Genomic DNA, 17,796 nt, shown 5'->3' with positions numbered 1-17,796 from the left:
TCAGGCTCCTGTACCTTTTCCCCGAAGGTTGCAGCTCGATGAGAGCGTGGCCAAGGTGGTGTGGGTGATGATATTGGCTGCTTTGAGGCAGAGCCTCCTGTGGATCTCTTCGATAGTGGCACACAGTCGGAGGACCTAGACAAGGATAGGACCACCGAATAATCTTAAGGCATCTGAGCGGGGATATAAGAAATACTAAGGGAGGATGTAAAGACCATCCCACACGCAACCATAGCTCTGCTGCATTAACCATTCAACGTACTGTATTACAGGGTAGAACAATCAGAGTGAAGCTCTCTACACTGTCCCGCCACAAACTCACAGGGTTAGATGCAGAGTGAAGCTCCTTTAATGAGTTTAGTATATTAAGGTCATAAGGAATAGGAGTAGAATTAGGCCATTTGGCCTATAATGTCTACTCCTCCATTCAATTATTGTTGATCTATCTCTCCCTTCAAACCCCATTCTCCTGCCTTTTCCCCATAACCTCTGGCACCTTCATTGTCACATCTACCGAGGTACAGGGAAAAGCTTTTGTTGCATGCTAGCCAGTCAACGGAATGAAAATATATGATTACAATCAAGCCATCTGCAGTGAACAGATGTATGATAAAGGAATAACGTGAATAACATTTAGTGCAAGATAAAGTCAAGTAAAGTCTGATCTAAGATAGTCCGAGAGTCTTCAATGGGGAAGATAGTAACTCAGAACTGCTCTCTAGTTGTCATCACACCTGCAGGGTCAGACACAGAGTGAAGCTCCCTCTACACTCTTCTATCTGAGTATCTATCTGAGCTAACACACCTATCTGAGTATCTATCCGAGCTAAAAGTGATAGTTTAGTTTATTATTGTCATGTGTACTACCGAGGTATGGTGAAAAGCTTTATGCATGCTATCCAGTCAAAGAAAAGACAAAGAAAAGGCAGATTATTATCTGAATGGTGTCAAGTTAGGAAGAGGGGATGTTCAAAGAGATCTGGGTGTCCTAGTGCATCAGTCACTGAAAGGAAGCATGCAGGTACAGCAGGCAGTGAAGAAAGCCAATGGAATGTTGGCCTTCATAACAAGAGGAGTTGAGTATAGGAGCAAAGAGGTCCTTCTACAGTTGTACCGGGCCCTGGTGAGACCGCACCTGGAGTATTGTGTGCAGTTTTGGTCTCCAAATTTGAGGAAGGATATTCTTGCTATTGAGGGCGTGCAGCGTAGGTTCACTAGGTTAATTCCCGGAATGGCGGGACTGTCGTATGTTGAAAGGCTGGAGCAATTAGGCTTGTATACACTGAAATTTAGAAGGATGAGGGGGGATCTTATTGAAACATATAAGATAATTAGGGGATTGGACACATTAGAGGCAGGAAACATGTTCCCAATGTTGGGGGAGTCCAGAACAAGGGACCACAGTTTAAGAATAAGGGGTAGGCCATTTAGAACGGAGATGAGGAAGAACTTTTTCAGTCAGAGAGTGGTGAAGGTGTGGAATTCTCTGCCTCAGAAGGCAGTGGAGGCCAGTTCGTTGGATGCTTTCAAGAGAGAGCTGGATAGAGCTCTTAAGGATAGCGGAGTGAGGGGGTATGGGGAGAAGGCAGGAACGGGGTACTGATTGAGAGTGATCAGCCATGATCGCATTGCTTGCTCGAAGGGCTGAATGGCCTACTCCTGCACCTATTGTCTAGTGACTACACATAATTCCAATCAAGCCGTCCACAGTGCACAGATAATGGATAAAGGATATAACATTAAGTGCAAGATAAAGTCCGATTAAAAATAGTTGAAAGGTATCCAATGAGGTAGATGGGAGGTCAGGATGTCATTCGAGCTGATCAGATTCAATTGCCTGACTACGGGTGCTGTCTGTATGGAGTTTGACCGCGTGGATTTTCTCTGGGTGCTCTGTTTTCCTCCCACACTCTAAAAACGTGCAAGTTTGTAGGTTAATTGGCTTCTGTAAAATTGTAAATTATCCATAGTGTGTAGGATAGTGCTAGAGTACAGGGGTGACTGCAGGTTATTGTGGTCGCAGTGGACCTGTTTTATAGAGTCATACAGGATGGAAACCGGCCCAAGCTGCCCACATCGGCTAACATGTCCCAGCTGCACTCGTCTCACCTGCCTGCGTTTGGCCCATATCCCTCTAAACCTGTTGTATCCATGTACCTGTCAAAATGTTTCTGAAACGTTGCGATAGTCCCTGCCTCAACTACCTCTTCCAGCAAATCATTCCATGCACCCATCAGATACCCCTCAGATTCCTTTTAAATCTTAAACCTATGTCCTCTCGTCCTCGATTTCCCTATTTTGGGCAAGTCTGTTTCCACGCTCTGTCTCAAAAGTCTAAACAGCTAGGAAGAAACTGTCCCTAAATCTGGAGGTGAGCGTTTTCAAACATCTGTGCGTCTAGCCTGATGGGAGAGGGGAGGAGAGGGAGTGGCCAGACACGGCCCAGTTTTGAGTGACCCTTTGTCGAGGTGGATGGGTGTGTTAGCTCGGATCTATTGGGCATCTGTTGTATCTGTCTCGCTGCCTCGCGTGCTCCTGTAACAAGGGGTGTGTTGTTGTGTCTGTCCGCAGGTCCTTCATCCCAGACGAGTACATGGTGTGGTGCCCGGAGCAGCTGCTGCAGTGTGTGCTTGCCCACATCCACTACATGCCCGACCACTGGAAAGGAAATGCCAACAAATCTGAGACCAGGGATGAGATGGCCCAACTCTTCCAGTACAAAGCGGTAAGAAAAAGTCCGGTTCCCACCCTGCAGGAGGGTGGGAGGAGGAGACCACCGGGGGTAGGGCACAGCCTGGTTCCCTTACTAGTGCTCATTTATTACTTTCCATCTAACCCTCTGTTTAGATTTTGGGGCAAGTGTAGGTGAATTTTATCCAGCTCTCCCCCGATTCCATATTAAATGGGGATTACTTGAGCTTTACCCTTTTTCCTATAAAGACAGGAAATCTTCCAGCAGCAACCATGTATCTCAGCTGTGGACTGCCCCTGTTGGAGGAGCCCGATTCTGGAGATCATAGAGTCACAGAGCTATTCAGCACAGCTACAGGCCGTTTGGTCCACCTTGTCCAGGCAGACCAAGTTGGCATACTGGATGTTTCATTTGGCCCATATCCTTCTAAACCCTTCCTATCCATATACCTGTCCAAATGTATCTTGAAAATCATAATTGTATCTGCTTCTATAGCTTCCCCTGGAGATTATTCCAGATACGGACTACCCTTTGTGTGATAGTGTTACCCTTGAGGTCTTTCTTAAATCCCTCCCCTTCTCATCTGAAGCGTGTCTTAAAATCCTCTACCCTGGGAAAAAGACTGTGGGTGTTCACTTTATCTATGCCCCTCATGATCTTGTACACCTCAATAACATCACCGATCAGCCTCCTATGCTCCCAGCTTCTCCTGAATAGGTGATCTTTCAGCATGACGATGGGCAGTGTGCTTGATGTCATGTTCATAAGTGATAGGAGCAAAATCAAGTCTACTACGCCATTCAATCATGGCTGATCTATCGTTCCCTCATCCCCATTCTCCTGCCTTCTCCCCATAACCTCTGACACCCATACTAATCAAGAATTTATTTATTCTCTAATCTATTCTGCTCTCGCCCACCCTATGGCCAGGCTGGGTCTCCGGTGGGTGGGACCTTGGGAACGGGCTGGGCTGAAGTTCTAACCTGGCTGTGGTTGGAACCACATTGCAGGACTTGCGAGAAGGTAAGGGATTAGGGCTGGGTTGACAAGGTAAAGCTGGGGGGATGACTGACCCGCGATCCCCTGTTTTGTGTGTTGCAGGTGTTCATCCTAGAGGAGTTGCTGAGTCCCATCATCACTCCCTTTGTGCTGATCTTTTCCTTGCGGCCTAAGTCCCTGGAGATCATCGACTTCTTCCGCAACTTCTCGGTGGAGGTGGTTGGGGTCGGGGACATCTGCTCCTTCGCACAGATGGACGTCCGGAAGCACGGCAACCCCATGGTGGGTGGAAGGGTGGGGGCGAGCTCGGGACCAGGGGACAATCCGTTTTCATTCCCGCTCCCCACTCCGCACTCTCTGCTCCCCCATGGGCTTTTTCACAGGGGGGGGAAGTTTGCTTCCATTAGTGTCCCAGGTTTCTGGGTGGGGTGGTGTTGCTGACTGACCCTGGGTGGGGTGGTCACAGAAACAGAGCCCTGTATTGCAGCGACTCTGGGATGGGTATTTGAATATCTGTAGCTCTGGGGCTATTGTCCCTCATGGTATCAGTGACTGACCCCTGGGATGGGGTAATCTCAGAGACAGGCCCCAGTAATGAAGGGACTCAAGACGGGTACTTTGATATCTGTAGCTCTGGGTGGTGCAAAGTTTCCACTTGTGGTGTCAGTGACAGACCCCTAGTTTGCGGGTCTTGGGGAGAGAGCCCTGTTTTGCGGGGACAGGTACTTTGATATCTGCAGCTCTGCGACTAATGTTTCCTCATAGTATCAGTGACAGACTCCTGGTTTGGGGTGGTATCACAGATGCATCCCTGGTTTGGAGGGTCTAGGGGACAGGTACTTTGATATCTGCAACTCCGGGGGTAACGGTCCCTCTGGTCCGCAGTGGTTGTCGGAAGGCCAGACCGAGGCCTCGGTCTACCAGCAGGCGGAGAACGGGAAGACGGAACTCTCGCTGATGCACTTCACCATCACCAACCCCCGCTGGCACCCGCCCCAGGACAGCTCGGTCTTCATCAGCCACCTGAAGGAGAAGGTGCAGCACGACGCAGCCACTGGTCCCCTGGCCCAACACCTCTTCTCCGACACGCCACTCTGCAGCTCCCTGCTCTCCAACGAGTCCGCCAACATCGTAAGTGTCACAGCACGACCGCCATCGGCCAAGGAGCCATCGTAGACAGTGAAGGTAGTTCTCAAAAATTACAGCAGGAGCTTGAAAAGCTGGGCAAGTGGGCCGAGGAATGCCAAATGCAGTTTAATTCAGATAAGTGCGAGGTGATGCATTTTGACAAGTCAAACCATACCTGTACATTCACAGTGATTGGTCGCGCACTGGGGAGTGTTGTAGAGCAAAGGGATCATCCAGGAGCACAGATATATAGTTCCTTCAAAATGGTGTCACAGGTAGATAGGGTGGTAAAGAATACTTTTGTACATTGTCCTTCATCAGTCAGGTGGTATTATCTATGGAGAGAGATTGGACAGACTTGGATTGTTCTCCCTGTAAAGCCAGAGGTTGAGGAGAGACCTGCTGGATGTATATAACATTATGAGGCATAGATAGGGTAGATAGAGCCTGTTTCCCAGGATGGAAATATGAAATACTAGAGGGCATAGCTCTAAGATGAGAGGGGCACATTTTAAAGGAGACGTACATGGCAGGTTTTGTGCACAGTGGTGGGTGCCAGGAACTTGCTGCCAGGGAGTGATTGTGGAGGCAGATACAATAGCAGCATTTAAAGAGACTTTTAGATAGGCACATGGATATGCAGGGAATGGAAGGATATGGATCATGTGCAGGTAGATAAGAGTTGGTTATGGCATCATGTTTGGCACAGACACTGTGGGTTGAAGGGCCTGTCCCTGTGGACTGAAGGGCCTGATGTACTGATGTACGTTCAATGTTCAATGTTCTTAAAAGCATGTACATAGTTCTCTGAAAGTGGTGCCACGAGGTGGACAATTTTGGCATGATGGCCTTCATCAGTCTGGGTATTGAGTATGGGATATTATGGATTTCGGATATGATGTTACAGTTGCACAAGAAGTTGGTGAGGCCACACTTGGAGCATTGTGTTCAGTTTTGGTCACCCTGGCATTAAAAAATTGCCATTAAACTGGAAAAGATTTACGAGGATGTTGCCAGGATTAAGCTACTGGTAGAGGTAGGGCAGGCTAGGACTTGATTCCTTGGAGCGCAGGTAGTATGAAATCACGAGAGGAATAGATGGCATGAATGTACAGTCTTTTCCCCAGGGTAGAGGAATTAAGAACTAAAATCACAGATTTAAGATGAGGGGAAAGATTTAATGGGAACCGTAAGCGCAACTTTTTCACACAGAGGATAATGGATATATGGAACCAGCTGCCAGAGGAGGTAGTTGAGGCAGGTACAATAACAGCTTTTAAAAGACATTGGATTGGAAAAGCTTAGTGATTTGGGACAAACATGGAGAAGTGGGACCAGCTTAGACGAGGTATCTTATTAATCAGCCCTCCTGCATGTTGGTCCAATCATTGATATGTATCACCAACAGCAGAGGTCCCAGAAGACATGAATGTTGGCGGAATTATGGATAGTGAGGAAGGCTGTCAATGAATTCTACAGGATGTGAATCAGTAAGAATTATTAACTTCAATGGACCTAAACATAACCCAAAATAAAGCCTTTATTCAAATTTTGGTTTAGGTTTATTATTGTCACATGTACCGAGTAACAGTGAAAAGCTTTGTTTTGCATACTATCCAAACAGATCAGATAATACCATACATAAATACAATCATGTCAAACTCAAGTACAATAGATAGAGCAAAAGGGAAGATCAGAGTGCAGAATATAGTTCTCAACATTGTAGCGCACCAGTTTCAGAGACACAGTTCAATGTCCGCAATGGGAAAGAGATGAATCGGGCAGTATAGAACTTATGGAAGGACCATTCAGAAGCCTTATAATAGAGAGGAAGTAGTTCCCAAGTCTGGTGGAGCGCACTTTCAAGCTTCTGTACCTTCTGCTGGAAGGGGGCAGGAGAAGGCGGAATGACCCGGGTGGGACAAGTCTTTGGTTATGTTGACTGCTTTCCGCAGGCAGCATGAGGTTTTGATGGAGTCAGTGGTGGAGGGTCTGGTCTGTGTGATGGACTGGGCTGCATCTGCTACTGGGTAATGAGGAAATATTGCAGTGTGTGCAGGGAGCAGTTGAGGCCAGTTCATTGGCTATATTTAAGAGGGAGTTAGATGTGGCCCTTGTGGCTAAAGGGATCAGGGGGTATGGAGAGAAGGCAGGTACGGGATACTGAATTGGATGATCAGCCATGATCATATTGAATGGCGGTGCAGGCTCGAAGGGCCGAATGGCCTACTCCTGCACCTATTTTCTATGTTTTCTATGTTTCTAAGCCTGCGTGCCCATGTGTATCTGTGTGTATGGGTGTGTGAGCGTGTCTGTGTGACTGTGTGCATGCACGTCTGTGTATGAGCATGTCTGTAAGTGTGTGCGTTTGTGCGAGTGTGTCTGTGGGTGTGTGTGCGCGAGTATGTGTGCCTGCATGCACAGATATACTTGTACCAGTGTCTGACTGTCTCCTTCTACTTGCAGCCGGAGAACCTGATCATGAGCCTGCTGACGCATTCGACACTACCCGCTGCGCCGCTGGTGAGCAGGGACGCGAGCCTGATGCAGCCGTGCAGCACCGCCTCTGCCACTGCAAGTGTGCTAGCGACACTATCCACCTCCCACCTCCCTGGCCGCACCAGGTCGCACACGCTGCTGGTGGAGAACGGTGCTGAGAGCTCGCTCTATCGCAGCGACAGGACCATCATCGAGGAGAGGTAGGTAGCAGGGAAACACCAGTCGGGGTCCTGCAGAGAAGCAGGCTGCAGCTGCTGGAGACCGGAGCAAAGTACAGAGTGCTGGGGGATCTCAGCGAGTCAAGCAGCATCTGTGGAGCGAATGGACAGACAATGGTTTGAGTCAGGACCCTCCTTCAGACTAATGGAGTAGGGGGAGAAAGTTGGAAAAGAGAGGTGGGGGTGGGATAAAGCATAGCAAATGAAAGGAGGATACAGGTGAGGGGGCTTTAATTTAGAGATACACCATGGAAATGGGTCCGTCGGCCAACCAAATCCACACCGACCATCGATCACCCGCTCACACTAGTTCTATATTATCCCACCTTCTCATCCACTCTCTGCACACTTTTTTTTTAAATCAAAAATATTTATTCGAATATTAAAATAATATATACAATACAATAAAACCAAAACAGAACCCACCTCCAGAATACTATTACAAACAAATATACCAATTGAAACTATTATCCTCCAGGGCGCCTGTGGACAGCACGTAGTCCCTCTCCAACACCACCCGGGCGTGGATGTAGCCGCAGAAAAGGGGTAGGCAGCTGGCTCAGGCAGAGCCCTCTTCCGCCTGGCGCCGTGAGTCGCGGATGGCCAGCTTGGCCAGGCCCAGGAGCAACCCAACCAGGACATCTTGCAGCCTTACCCTCTCCCCTCTCCCCTACGCAGAGGGTGTCCAAAAATGAGGATGGTGGGTGAAAATTGCAGCCAAAAGGCAAGGAGCAGCCCCTTTAGATATTGAAACAGGGGCTGCAACCTCACACACTCCACGTACACGTGGTACACAGACTTCCAGCCCGCAAAAGTGGCAGGCGGCTGGCGAGTCTGTGAACCGCGCGAGGAACAGGTTGCAGGGGACTCCTCGGTGCAATACCCTCCACCCCAGGTCCCCGATGGGGAAGGGCAGAATCCCTGCATAGAGGGACCCCCACCAGGACTCTCTGCACACTGGGGGGAATTTACAGAGACTAATTAACCTACAGACCCGTATGTCTTTGGGATGTGGGAGGAAACCGGAGCACCCGGAGGAAACCCAAACGATCACAGGGAGAAGGTGCAAACTCCACACAGATAGCATACATGGTCCTAATCAAACCTGGGTCTCTGGCACTGTGAGGCAGCAGGCAAATGGGTGGAATAAGTGGCAAAGGCTAGAGATGAAAAGGAGACAAAAGGGTGTCAGATAAGGAGTGAAATGTAATGCTGGAGGGAGGGATGTGGGTGGAAGAGGACTGGGAGAGGAGATAAAAGGAAAATGGGGAATTTGAGGCTGGGAGATGAATGTATGAAGGAGGGGGAAGGAACAAGAGTGGGGGAGGGGGGAGGAAGATAGTGAGAGAAATGTGTGGGGATTGGGTTTGGGGGACAGAGAAAGAGAGAGATGTTTGGGGGGGTGTATTAGTTGAAATTGGAGAAATCGATCAGAATCCTGCAGATGCTGGTATCCTGAAATGAACCTTTAGAATTCAACTCGGTCTTTATCCCAGGATAGAGGATTCTAAAAGTAGAGGGCACAGGCTTAAGGTAAATGGGGAGAGATTTAAGAGGGGGTTTGGGGACGGCTTTTTCACTCAGAAGATAGTCCGTATCTGGAATGAGCTGCCAGAGGAAGTTATAGAAACGGTTAAAGTATAACTTGTAAAAGACATTTGGACAGATATATGGACAGGAAGGGTAGATATGGGCCAAAAGCACCCAAATGAGTCTAGTCCAGTATGCCATCTTGATCGGCATGGACAAGTTGGGCTGAAGGGCCAGTTTTGTGCTGTACTTTATGACTCTAATTCTAGCTTCAGTGAGTTGGGTGCGAATATGCTCTCAGCCGCATCCCGAGGGCAAGGAAGTCTAGTTCGGATCTGTCTAGGGCAGATAAGCCTGAGCTTCATTCCTAATCTGGAGCCACCCACCAGCCTGGACCAGCCTAATAATGGCAGACAACTGCCTGAGCAGATCCTCCTTTTGACAGGGATGCACATTACAGTCGCAGAGCAGTCCAGCTTAGAAATGGGCCCCTTAGCCCAACTCATACATGCCCACCAAGCTAGTCCCATTTGCCTGAACTTGCCCTATATCCCTCTGAACCTCTCCTCTCCATGCCCATCATATGTACCACATATGAAGTAGAGCCACAAAATTCTCCCTTGCTGCAACACAACCAGTAAGTAAGTATATGATAAATTATCTGTTTTACTAAGTAAACCAGACCGTGATAGTGCAAAACATCAGCGTGACATAAATGTTCTAATTTCATTCGCCTCTACCACTTTCTCACTCCATATACCTGTCTATGTGTGAAAACCTTCCTCTGTGGGTCCCTTTCCCCTCCTGAAACCAGGTCCTGTAGTTTTAGACCTCCCTATCCTGAGAAAAAGACCAGCTATTTATCTTATTGATGCCCCTCATGATTTTATCAACCTGGATAACGTCTCCCCTCAGCCTCCTACGCTCTGGGGGGAAGAAAGTCGCCTTTCCAGGTCCTCCTAAGTCAAACCTTCCAAACCCAGTAACATCCTTGTAAATTTTTTCTGTGTCTACATTCAAACACTGAGTAACGACTGAAGGATTGCTGAGAAAAGCACCACTGAAGCACAGTGGTGGTCCTGTCACATGCATGTGTCGTGCATTCTCTCCCCACCGACTGCCTTGGTGATACATCAGATAATATAGCTGAGCAGCTGCAGGTAAAATGAGGTCTCTGAGACTGGGTGGAATTAGTTACTGGCGGACTGACTCTTCAATCCTGTGTTTCTCTTGGTTCATCAGCGTGACAGAGAGTGCTGGTTCAGGCAGGTCGCTCCTGCTCGCTAACATTGCTTCTACGGAAATGAGTCTACACGCTATCTACATGCATGAGGTAAGCACAGTGTGGCCTCAGGCGGAACGAGTTTTAGTTTTAGAGATTCAGTGCAGAAACAGGCCCATCAAACCACTGAGTCTGTGCCAGCCAGCTATCACCTACATACTAGGGACTATCAATCCTACATACTATCAATCCTACATACTAGGGACAATTTACAGAAGCCAACTAACCAGAAAACCTGTACTTCTTTGGAATGTGGGAGGAAACTGGACACCTGAACGAAGCCCACGCAGTCATAGAGGGTACATGCAAACTCCGTACAGACAGTATCCATAGTCAGGATCAAACCCGGATCTCTGACGCTGTAAGGCAACAACTCTACGACGTGTTTAGTTAGATGTAATATTTCTTACACTGTTTTATTAAATACATTCAGGACAGAAACATCCATTTTACTACTGCTTCTCCCACTGTATGAAGCTCCCTCAGTGCTGCCCCTCCCACAGTGCGGTGCTCCTTCAGTTCTGCTCCTCCCACAGTGCGGCGCTCCCTCAGTACCACACCTCCCAGAGTGCGGCGCTCCCACAGTGCAAGCGCTCCCTCAGTACTGCACCTCCCACAGTGCGGCACTCCCACAGTGCGGCGTTCCCTCAGTACCGCACCTCCCACAGTGCGGCGCTCCCACAGTGCAGCGCTCCCACAGTGCGGCGCTCCCTCAGCACAGCCCCTCCCACAGAACATGAGATACTGGAATCTTGAGCAAAACACAAAGTGATGTAGGAACTCAGCGGGTCAGGCAGCATCTGTGCAGGACATGGACTGGTGACGTTTCGGGTTGAGACCCTTCTCCGGACTGCGGGCTGAGAGGTGTGGGTGGACCCGAGAGAGGAAGAGTGTGGGAGTTTGCATGGGGAGCCAGAGATTGAGTTTGTGGCTGGGGTCTGTGCAGAGGGTAAGGTCTGGAACAGCAGGAGGAGGGGGGTGGAAGGTTGGAGGCGATGGTGACACATTGGTGGGGCCTGCATTGGGGAAGTCCATGAAAGATTCTCCTGAAAGCCTAGAAGGCTTAAGAAGTTCGGCATGTCCCCAACAACTCCATTTACACCTCGTGGCAAGGCCAGCGGCATAATCGAAGACAAGTTGGCATTCTGGCTACTCCCTCTTCTTCCCTCTCCAATTAGGTAAGAGATATGGAAGTGTGAAAACGCACACCTGCAGATTCAGGGACATTTTCTTCCCAGTTTTTCTTGGTCAACTGAACCGTCCTACCAACTGGAGAGCAGTCCTGAGCTACTATCTACCTTGCTGGAGAACTACACACTATCTTTAATCGGACTATTACGGCTAACTTCTCGTCTTCCTTATAAAGCCCCAAAGCTTACCGTATGACGTAGGAACGGGAGCGAAACATTCTTGACGCAAATAACAATAGCAAAGAGATCTCCACGACGTTTCAGTTAGTTAGTCGTTTATTTGAAGTTGCAATAAAACATATTGACATATCTCTGAAGAAGGGTCTCGACCTGAAACGTCACCCATTCCCTCTCTCCTAGATGCTGCCTGACCTGCTGAGTTACTCCAGCATTTTGTGATACCTTCGATATGTACCAGCATCTGCAGTTATTTTCCTACACTACTTGACATATCTCTTGTCATTAACTTGTTGTTAACTTGTTGTTAACTTGATAAGAATCTAATATCCTATCGTCGTTCCTACGCGACCTATACTGTCTTGCCAGACCTTTTATCCAGCAGGCACTTCTCGTATATCTACTGAACCTTGTATTCAGTAGACCTTTCATCGTCACACACTAAAATTATATCAGTGCTGGAAGAATTTATACATAACCCTAGCCACACCTCTGGGTCCTCGCAGTTCTGTACGTAAGCTTAATATTAACCTCTTAATGTCCAAAAGAAATACTGTAGCATACAAAGTAATACAATAATATGCAAAAATAGCTAATAAACGCAAAATGGTTCCTACATGAACTTTACTTGCCTTCTTTAAATTGTCCCTTGTCTGTAGCATAGAACTAGTGTATGGGGATTGCTGGTTGGCGTGGACTCGGTGGGCTGAAGGGCCTGTTTCCACACCTTATCTCTAAACTAAAATTAAACTAATACAAGATAAAGTCTAGTAAAGTTCATGTAGGAACCATTTTGCATTTATTAGCTATTTTTGCATATTTGGAGTGTGGGAGTCTTTGGAGTGTGGGAGGAAACTGGAGCACCCGGAGAAAGCCTACGTGGTCACAGGGAGAACGTACAAACTCCATACAGACAGTACTCCTTAGCCAGGATCGAACCATGGTCTCTGGCGCTATAAGACAGCAACTCTACCGCTATACCACTGTGTCGCCTTAAACGTTATTCCCTTTAACATGTATCTGTACACTGGATAGCTTTATTGTAATCATGTATTGTCTTTCTGCTGACTGGTTAGCGCACAATAAAGGTTTTCACTATACCTCGGTACACGTGACAATAAACTAAATTAAACTAAACGGTTCTTCTGTCTTGCAGCTCCACCAGCAGACTGTTCAGCCACCACAGATGGAGGCCAGGTCCCAGGCCCACAGTTCCGACACCGAGCAGCCCACCGCTCCAGGTACCTCGGCACTCTTTACCGCACGAAGGGCCGGGCCCACACCATGTGTCGCAAGTGAACTCCGCAAAACTGAGTTTAAGAGGATGAGGGGGACTTACTGAATAGTGGAAGGCCTGGATGGAGTGGATTTGGAGAGGATGTTTCCACTAGTGGGAGCGTCTCAGACCAGAGGCCATAGCCTTGGAATAAAAGGAGATGCCTTTAGAAAGAAGATGAGGAAAATTTTCTTTAGTCATGAATCTGTGGAATTCATTGCCTCAGACGGCTGTGGACGCCAAGTCATTGAGTATGTTTTGTTTTTTGTTTTTTTTGTTTTTTTTTTATTTTTTATTTTTTTTAATTTATTTTTTTGTTTTTTTGGAAGTAAGCACATTACATTTTAATGGTTCCTTTTTACAGGTGCCAAGAATTATTAAAACATTATTTGTACAACTTCCTTTTTAAAAAGAAATGAGAAAGAAAGAAGTAGTGAAGAGTAAAGAATAAATTAGTGAGTATCGAGTGAAAAAAAAAAAAAAAAAAAAGGAAATGTGCAAAAGTAAAGCAAAGAGGAGATTCTCCCACGCAACCAATCGATGTTTTTTTTTTTTTTTTTTAATATTCTTAATCAATTTTCAGTCAAACCCCGAATTTTAATTTTATGCTGATATTACACCGCATGATTCCACAAGGTCAATAAATGGAGACCAACTCGATAAGAATTGGTCTTTTTTTTCTATTAGGAGGAGTCTCATTTCTTCCAAATGTGCTGTTTCCAACATTGAAGAAACATTGAGTATGTTTAAAGCGGAGAGTGATAGGTTTGTGATTAGTAAGGGTGTCAAATTTTATGGGGAGAAGGCAGGTGAAAGGGGTTGAGAGGGAAAGATGGATCAGCCATGATTAAATGGTGGCATAGACGTGATGGGCCTATGACATGAACTGGAGCGCATAGTTCAGGAAAACGTGGGGTAATAGAGTCATACAGTGTAGAAACAGGCCCTTCGGCCCAACCTGCCCATACTGACCGACATGCCGCATCTACACTAGTCCAACCTGCCTGTGATTGGCCCATATCCTTCTAAACCTGTCCTATCCATGTACGTGTCTAAATGTTTCTTAAACTTTGCAATAGTACCTACAGGCTAAGACTGAAAGAAAGGCAACAATATGCTCTGGGTGGCCTGTTTCTGAAACATTCAGGGGAAAGGTAGGACAGGTCAAACAGGCTTTTGGCCTTCATCAGTCAGGTAATTGAGTATAGAAGTTGGGAATTAATGTGGGTCTCAACCCAAAACGCCACCTATCCATGTTCTTCAGAGATGCTGCCTGACCTGTTGAGTTACTCCAGAATTTTGTGCCTTTTTTTGTAAACCAGCCTCTGCAGTTTTTTGTTTCCACATAGAGATTGGGCCATTATGTTACAGTTGTACAAGACGTTGGCGAGGCCAAATCATGGGGGAATAGATAGGTTTAGCTTTGTTATTATCATGTGTATTGAGGTACAGTGAAAAGCTTTATTTTGCACGCTATCCAAACAAATCATATAATACTGTACATAAACACAATCAAGCCAAACTCAAGTAAAGCTAAGGTAAAGTTTAAAAAGTGCAAAATATAGTTCTCATCATTAGAGTGCACCAGTTCCAGAGATAAAGTTCAATGTTTGCATTGGGGTAGAGGTGAATCAGATGGATTGGATGAATGCCGTTTTTTTTGACCAAAGAATGGGAATCAAGTTCTCAAAGGCATAGGTTTAATGTGAGGAAGAAAAGGTTTAATAGTAAGCTGAAGGGCAACCTTTGCACACAGAGGGTGGTGGGTATATGGAACATGCTACCAGAGGAGGTAGTTACAATTACAGGTGGCACAGGTGCAACGGTAGAGCTGCTGCAATAGAGACTCGGGTTCAATCCTGACTATGGGTGCCATCTGTACAGAGTTTGTACGTTCTCCATGTGACCTACGTGGTTTTTCTCTGGACTTCCAGTTTCCTCCCACACTCCAAAGACGTACAGGATTGTAGGCTAATTGGCTTGGTAAAAATTATAACTTGTTCCTAGTGTGTGTAGGATGGTGTTAATGTGGGGGATTGCTGGTCGGTGCAGACTCAGTGGGACAAAGGGCCTGTTTCTGTGCTGTATCTCTAAATTAAACTAAACTGAACTGAACATTTAAAAGACATTTGAATAGGTACATGGATAGGAAATGTTTAGAGTGATATAGGCCAAATATTGGAAAATGGAATTAGTTTAGATGGGACATCTCGGTCAGTTTGATGAGTTGGACTGAAGAGCCTGTTTCTGTATGGTATAACTATGACGCTAATGCATTGCGAGGGGACATTTGGGGAGGTTGCAGAGGAGATTCAGCAGGATGTTGATGGGGATGGATAATACCAGATTGGAGGAGAAACTGGATTAAATAGGTTTAATGTCCTTGGAGCAGCAGAGACTGAGGGGGTCCTGATCGCAGTATAATAAATTATAAGAGGCATAGATTGGGCTGGTAGTAAGTTATCCCCATGGAGCATGTCTAAGACCAGAGGGCATAGGTTTAAAGTGATGGATGAGAGGTTTAGAGGGAATCTGAGGAAGCATTTTCCCCCAGAGTGTGGTTGTAGAGTCAGAGTCATGCGGTATGGAACCACGCCCTTCAGCCCAACTTTCCCATGCTGACCAAGATGCCCCACTACACTAGTCTGCATTTGGCCCATATCCCTCTAAACCTTTCCTTTTCCATGCACCTGTCCAAAAGTCTTTTAAATGTTATAATACTTGCCTTAACTACCTTCTCTGGCAGCTCATACCATATACCCACCACCCTCTGTGTGGTTGGAATGTGGAACGCACTGCCCAACGGGAGGGTGAGGCAGAGACTCTCACAATGTTTAGAAAGTATCTGGATGAGACATGAATCGGCCAGGCAGAGAAAGCCACGGTGTGAGTGCTGACAATGGGATTAGTGCAGGGTTGTGCTCAATGGCAGTGTCGGGGATGGGCGAGTATTTCACCAGGACATTGTCTCTGCCGCATGATCTCAGTTATGGGAGAGTCGAAGCTGAGATGTTTTCTGTGGAATGAAGGAGATTGAGGAGAGATTTAATTCATAGATGCGGGAGGATGTCACTGGGGCTGGTGGATAGTACTTATGGGGAAAAGTCTGGAATGGTCAGTTTCAGGTGCTGGAAAGATCAGAAACCGAGGACATAAAAGGCAGAAGGTATTGATAATGGTTTATTATTGTCACATGTACTGAGATACAGTGAAAAACCTTGTGTGCTGCCCAGTCAAATCATACCATATATACATTATACAACCCCCTACCTCCCCTGTGCCCCACCTGGACTGGAACCTATTTCTCCCCTCACCCTCCCCTTCCACCTACATTCCTTCATCTAGCTTCACAATTTACAATCCTTCTGTCACACACCTGTCTTTTAATCTCTAGTCTTTATCCAACCGTCTATCAAAACCCGCTCACCTGTATCCTCCTGTTGCCTGCCAGGCTATTTCCTACCCCTCTTCTTTTTCAGCTTTCTTTCCCTCTTCTACACTCAATCTGAAGAAAGATCCCAACCCAAAAAGTCACCTATCCATGTTGTCCAGAGATGTTGTCTAACCTACTGAGTTGCTCTCAACACTTTGTGTCTTTTTTTCATGCCATACATAAGTTCATTCAAACCACACACAAGTAAAACAGGTAGTGCAAAGAGAAAATTACCAGAGTGTAGAATATAATGTTACAGAGAAAGTGCAAGTACAAAAAAAAAGTACATGGGCTGCAGTGAGGTAGATTGGAAGATCAAGACTAACCAGAGTTATGGGGAGGATAGTTGAGTAGTCTGGTAAGAAAGGGAAAGAAGCTGTTCCTGAACAGGGTTGGAGGAGTATTGTGTGTGGATGGTCATAACTGACCAATGTTTTTGTTCATTCTTAGTGCCTCGGTTAATTTCGCCTGAAACATTGACGGCCAATTCACAGCTTCATCTGGGGGGCTGGACGGAGGAGGCAAGTGGAGAGGGTCCCGACGGGGGTCCGCAGGACTCGGAAATTGAAGTGCCTTCTCAGACAAACAGGGTGAGTGTTGTACACATTACAGACAGTCCTAACCTCCTGCACTGACCTTCACTGGGGATCCCACACACACCCTCACTGGGGGGGGGGACGGGGCGCGGGCGCGCGCGCGCGCGCACACACACACACACACACACACACACACACACACACAAAACACACACACGCACACACACACACACACAAACAAAACACACACACACACACACACACACACACACACACAAACAAAACACACACACACAAACAAAACACACACAAAACATACACAAAACACACACAAAACACACACAAAACACACACACCACCCCCCCCCCTTTATCTGCCTCCTCTATGATTAGATAACTAGTCACTGAAACAGGTCCTTCAGCTCAACTGCTGAAGTTGAAGCTTCACTCGTCCATGCTGACCTTGCAAGATGCTCCATCCATGCTTATCCCATTTACCCATGCCTGGGCCCGTCTCCCTCTAACCATGTCCTATCCATGTATCTGTCCAATTGTTTTTTATATGTTGCTATCGTACCTGCCTCAACTACCTCCTCTGGCAGCTCATTTCATATACCCACCAAGCTCAAGGTAAAAAATTTGTCCCTCAGGTTCTTATGAAATCTTCCAGATTTCACCTTGAACCTGTGCCCTCTCGATGCCCTCTTGATTCCCCTACCTTGTGTAAAAGACTCTGTGCATTCACCTTATCTATTCCCCCTCATGATCTTATCCACCCCTCTAAGATCACCCCTCAGCCTCCTGCACTCCAAGGAATAAAGTTCCAGCCTGCCCAAA

General features: G+C 46.9%; 1 protein-coding gene across 1 annotated transcript in view; it reads left to right on the top strand.

Annotated features, from left to right (window-relative positions):
* atg9b (autophagy related 9B) overlaps positions 1 to 17,796 on the top strand; it is a 53,086-nt gene that overhangs the window by 32,409 nt on the left and 2,881 nt on the right. Inside the window, exons 8-14 of the mRNA XM_078397941.1 lie at positions 2,572 to 2,725; positions 3,794 to 3,973; positions 4,577 to 4,822; positions 7,286 to 7,518; positions 10,309 to 10,399; positions 12,872 to 12,956; positions 16,875 to 17,014. Of these exons, the coding sequence (XP_078254067.1) occupies positions 2,572 to 2,725; positions 3,794 to 3,973; positions 4,577 to 4,822; positions 7,286 to 7,518; positions 10,309 to 10,399; positions 12,872 to 12,956; positions 16,875 to 17,014 (1,129 nt within the window). The remainder of the gene's footprint in view (positions 1 to 2,571; positions 2,726 to 3,793; positions 3,974 to 4,576; positions 4,823 to 7,285; positions 7,519 to 10,308; positions 10,400 to 12,871; positions 12,957 to 16,874; positions 17,015 to 17,796) is intronic.

Source organism: Rhinoraja longicauda, chromosome 4 (genome assembly GCF_053455715.1).
Source record: "Rhinoraja longicauda isolate Sanriku21f chromosome 4, sRhiLon1.1, whole genome shotgun sequence".
Lineage (NCBI taxonomy): Eukaryota > Metazoa > Chordata > Chondrichthyes > Rajiformes > Arhynchobatidae > Rhinoraja > Rhinoraja longicauda.
This window is presented reverse-complemented; position numbering and strand designations above follow the sequence as displayed.